This window comes from Portunus trituberculatus, chromosome 32 (assembly GCF_017591435.1).
Source record: "Portunus trituberculatus isolate SZX2019 chromosome 32, ASM1759143v1, whole genome shotgun sequence".
NCBI lineage: Eukaryota > Metazoa > Arthropoda > Malacostraca > Decapoda > Portunidae > Portunus > Portunus trituberculatus.
Window position 1 is genome coordinate 2,083,182 of NC_059286.1, and position 5,149 is coordinate 2,088,330.

A 5,149-nucleotide genomic window follows, 5' to 3' on the forward strand; every position below is an offset into this window, starting at 1 on the left:
CATGTAAAGGCACGCCTAGGACTCATAAGTGGGCGTAGTGGCTGTGCTGCTGTCGAGATTTCAGGGGAGAACTCTGTCAACTGGTTGACTAGTCCCATGAAGGATCTCAAGTCAGTGATGTTGGCTGGTGTGGCGAACTCAGCGATGGCCCGTACTTTCTCAGGGTCTGCAGATATCCCTTCTGTTGAGAGCACAAATCCACAGAACGTAACTGCGGGTCTTGCAAGGGCGAATTTCTCCGCATTCAGGGTGATTCCACTGGCCCGGCATCGTGCGAGAACTTCGTTGACTCGAGACAAGTGGGGCAGGAGTTCCTCGTCGTACAGGAGAACGTCGTCGACAACCTTGACGCAATTTGTGATCCCTGAAGAGCTACATCTCCTTTGCGGCAGAAATCATCACCAGTCGCAGCGAATCCCATAGGGCCCGTAGGTACTTGTAGCGACCGTAGGGCGTTATAAAGGTTGTCAAGTGTTGATCCTCTGCCGCAAGCTCCAGCTGCCAGTACCCGTGAAGAGCATCAACGGTAGTGAAGTACTTGGTACCTGGCTTGACACTCCTGATGGCACTGAAGGGCGTGGGAGACGGGTGGGCGGGCCGTGAGACTTGACTGTTCAGTTTAGATAGGTCTGTGGTAATGCGTACTCCTCCCTTGGGTTTGGGCACCGCAACAAGTGGGTGGCACCACTGTGAGGGAGCATCACCAGCTGGAGCAATGATTCCTTGAGCCTCCATGCTGTGTAGTTCCTGCTTGACGTCATCTTGGTATGCCAAAGGGATCTGCCGTGGGGTATGTATAGCGAACGGCTGAGCATCATCCCGCAAGTGGATACGCATCGGGGGCCCCACCATGGGGCGGAGCGGCATCGTCTGCAGATCCTCTTTCTTGACAAGTACATCAGCATACTCTTCCAAGAAGTATGACTTGGCCTGTTCAGGAGTAGTGTTACTGTTGAAAGGCAGGTGTGGCAGGAAAGCATGGGGAACGGAGACGTCATCGCCTGCTGTGATCTCCAGTACTCTGTTGGTTTCGTCAACAGTCTCGGTGTCTCCATTTCTCACAGCGGCGTGTGTCACCTGTGCAATAGGGGCAGGGAACCGCTCAGGGATGAGGGCTAGGTCCCTGCATGCCCTGTAAGACAGCAAAGGGACAGGTATGTCTGGATACACATGAATCCACTCCTCAATGCTGTGTCCTTTGACCGTCATCTTCACCTGTACAGAACCGATGACAGGCTGCATGGGTGATCCATCAGCGCTGTACGTTGGCCTCTGTGGAGATGAGTGGAGGTCAGCAAGTGTCAGGCCAATGTCGTTAAGGTGGTCTGCTCCAATGATGGTTGTGTCAGCACCCGTGTCCGGCAACAAGGTAAGTACACCTGTCCCCTTGACATGACTAATCTCGACGACTACAAACGGAGAAGTCTCAGATGGGGTGTGTGTGTTGTCCATAATATGGCGAACACTGGGGTACTTGTTCTTGTTCCTCGGGTACGGTCCTGGTGACTTGTTACACTTGGCGAGGGCCGAGGAGGATGCTGCAGGTTTGGATGAGCGACAACACCTGTCAAAATGACCTTGTTTTCCACAGCATTTGCATGTAGCGTTGATGGCAGGGCACCGTGGCATCCGTACTCGATGGCCCTTTATACCACAGTTGCTACAGATAACTAGTGCTGCTGAGCATTCTCCTTTAGCATGTGGGCGTCCGCAGCTGTCACATGCGTCTGAGAGAGGTTGAGTCGGTGCAGAGGCGTGCTGCCTTGCCTTCTTGTCCTTCTTGTACCTTGACACAGCACAGAGGGCTTGTGCAGGAGAAGTGATGGCGTTGGCTGTGCGTCTGGCGGCCTCAAATGCGTAGCAGTGTTGCACAACTTTATCAAGTGAGTGTGTAGGGATGATGCCAATGAGTTCCTGCACTAACTCCTGGTCAATCACTCCCATGAGTATCACTTGTTTCATCTGCATTTCTTCGCAGTCCGTGTTGCCCCCTTTACACACATCCACAGCCTCTACTAGATTCTTGACTCTCACAAAGAACTCATTAAACTGCTCTCCAACACTCTGACGGCAGCTGAACAGTTCTCGTCGCCGTAAGGCTTCATTGGTCTGAGCCTTGAAGTAACTATCAAGCGTGGTCAGCAGGTCTTCTATCGGTGTTGAGTCGTCTTGAGGAATCTGAAGGCGATAGTGAAGGGTGTGTAGTACCTCTGGGCTCAGGCAGGCTCTCAGTTGAATGTGACGTTTACTGAGAGGCAAAGTAGTCAGGTCCGTCATCACTGCGTAGTCGCGCCATCGTCTGCTCCATTCTCGAAAAACCTGGTAAGGCACGTCAGGCTGTAGAGGAGGAGGCGGTGAGATGACAGCTTTGGCGTGTGAGTGTGGCGGCCTGGGTGGCGGGGGAAGACGGGGCGAGGAGGGCGGGAGGGTGGGGGCTGGATGACACCGCGCCCGCCCCAGCTGTAGACACTGCAGAGCTCATACCCTTACTGAATGCTGAGAGAAGGGCAGCAAACTCGTCCTGTCTGATAGCTGCCTCCTGTTTGCGCAGTTCCTGTTCCTCCTGCCGTCGTTTCTCGTCCTCCTGCCGGCGTTTTTCGTCCCTCTCTTCCATGTACTGTAGAAGGGTGAGTAAGTCTGACGGTGGTGGTGCAGCCATGGTTGTCTCAGACTTTTCTGGTGTTGATGAGACTGTCTTCCCATGTCTCTTTCCACGCGGTGACATGAATCGTGCCTGTAGACCGGATCCACTCCTCGGAGTCTGTAAGCAACGAAACAATCACTGTGGAAGGAAATACGTGCAGATGCAAATGGGTGGTGTGGCGGTGAGGGGAGATCCGTACGCCCGGCAGCGCAAGGCAGCAGCCCTGCGGCATGCCAAGGAGCGCGGCAGTGGTCCCCGAGCAGTGACGAGGGGAATACGTGACGCTCGCCGCTCTAGCGTGGCGAGTGCGTGCGAGTCTCACCCTTAAGCATAGGTACCATAAGAGCGAGGCAACACTACGCACAAATATCACTGCACTGCACTGTCCACGGCACTAGTACCACTGCACTGCACTCCACAAGTCACTGTAGGTCCACTGTAGTCGCTGGGTAGACTGTAGAGGTCCTGGAGTGTAGATCCAAGTGGCGGGCTGGGGTACACAGACGCTACCGGCTTCACCAAGACACTCGACAGCACATATCACTCGATACTCACTGCGCCATGTTTGTTCTTGTGGTCTAGCCACTGTAGAAGGTTCTTTGGGAGTGATAGAGGTGCGAGGGAAACACACGAGTAACAGAAGTCCGGTATATTTCCCCAAATACAGAAGAGGGTGTACAGCGCGTCTCTCCCCTAGCTAGCGCGGGAAGCTCCTACCGTGTAGCCTGGCGTAAGATGATGCCAGGCTGCACGTTGTCGTACAGACACTAGCTACTGACTAACCCACAGCTAATATTCAATCTGTAGAATACCACCTTTTCTCTACTTAACGTCATTTTCGAGTCTGAAGCAACTAATAATATAGCCACTTTCCTTTTCCTTCCTACTTTCTCTATCCTCATTTCCGTTCAAAAGTTAGATGTTGCGTCTATGTGCATAATGACTTGACTTGCTCTTGTGCTCGACCTCGTGAATCTTCCGAGTTTTCCATCATCTGGCTTCGACTTAAAGTCGCTCTGTAACTAAATTTATCTATACTCTCTACCTCTCCCCTGATTCCTCTGACTATAAGAAATTCTTTGACTATTCAACTTCCAAACTAGAGCACATTCTGTCTCTCTAGCCGTTCGCGGAGTTCTCCATCCTTGGAGATTTCAATGTTTACCATAGCCTTGAATTTCCTGGTGAACTAACCTTCAACTTTGCTATCCTCCATGACCCAGAACAGGTGGTGCAATACCCTACTCGTATTTCTGACCGTCTTGGAGATACACTCAACATTCTTGATATATTTCTTACCTCTAAGCCTTCTACTTATGCTGATACCCTATCTTCTCCATTGGGCTCCTCCGATCACAATCTCAAATCTAAACCTTCCAAATCTGGACTACAGAGGCTGCTCTCGCGCTATTCGTGATAGAGAGGTTGCCTACAAAAGGTAATTGAGCCCTCCATTACCTGAATCTCACGATCTTTATATATCTACACGGAATCATGCCAAGTCTGTTCTTCAACTTCCCAAAAACTCCTTCATTAATAGAACATGTCAAAATCTTTTAAAATCCAACTCTTCTCGTGACTTTTGACATCTGGGCAAAAACATATCCAATAATTTTACTTCTACATCTTTCACTTATTTATTTCAACCTGATAGCTCTACTGCCATCACATCTGTCTCTTTTATATCTTCTCTCACACTTTTTCCAGTAACTCTGTTTGGGTGATTCTGGGCTTATCCCTTCTTCTTCCGTTAAATATTTCATGCCTTCGATGAAAATTTTTCGCAATGATGTTTTCCATGCCCTAGCTGGCCTAAATCCTCGGTAGTTTTGTGGATCTGATGAGTTCCTTCCTATTTTTCTCAAAAATTGTGCCTTTATGCAAGACTGGCCAAACTCTTCCAACTCTGTCTATCGACTTCTACTTTTCCTTCTTGCAGGAAGTTTTCCTACATTCAGCCTGTTCCTAAAAAAGAGTGACCGTTCTAATCCTTTAATCTACCGTCCTATACCTTTAATCTCTTGCTTGTCTAAGTTCTTTGGATGTGTCCTCAATAGGAAGATTCTTAAACATCTGTCACTTCACAATCTTCTATCTGATCGCAATTATGGCTTCTATCAAGGTCGCTCTACTGGCGATCCTCTAGCTTGCCTTACTGAGTCTTGGTCATACTCTCTTAAGGATTTTGGTGAAATTTTTGCTGTTGCCGTAGATGTAATAGACTTTGATAGAGTCTGGCACAAACTTTTTATATCAAAACTACCCTCCTACGGCTTCTATCCCACTCTTTGCAATTTATCTCAAGTTACCTCTTCGACCAATCTATTGCTGCTGTGATAGGCGGGCACTATTCTACTAAATCTATTGACAGTGGTGTTCCTCAAGGTTCGCTCTTGTCACTCACTCAATTTTTATTATTCATTAATTATCTAATCCAAATTTCTTGCCCTATCCATTCCTACGCTCATGATACTACCCTGCACTTTTCCACTTCTTTTTGGAGAC

General features: G+C 49.3%; 1 protein-coding gene across 1 annotated transcript in view; it reads right to left on the bottom strand.

Annotated features, from left to right (window-relative positions):
* LOC123511844 overlaps positions 1-3,427 on the bottom strand; it is a 4,919-nt gene extending 1,492 nt beyond the window's left edge. Inside the window, exon 1 of the mRNA XM_045267896.1 lies at positions 1,056-3,427. Coding sequence (XP_045123831.1) covers positions 1,056-2,277 — 1,222 coding nt within the window. The 5' untranslated portion in view covers positions 2,278-3,427. The remainder of the gene's footprint in view (positions 1-1,055) is intronic.
* Positions 3,428-5,149: the final 1,722 nt, after the last annotated feature.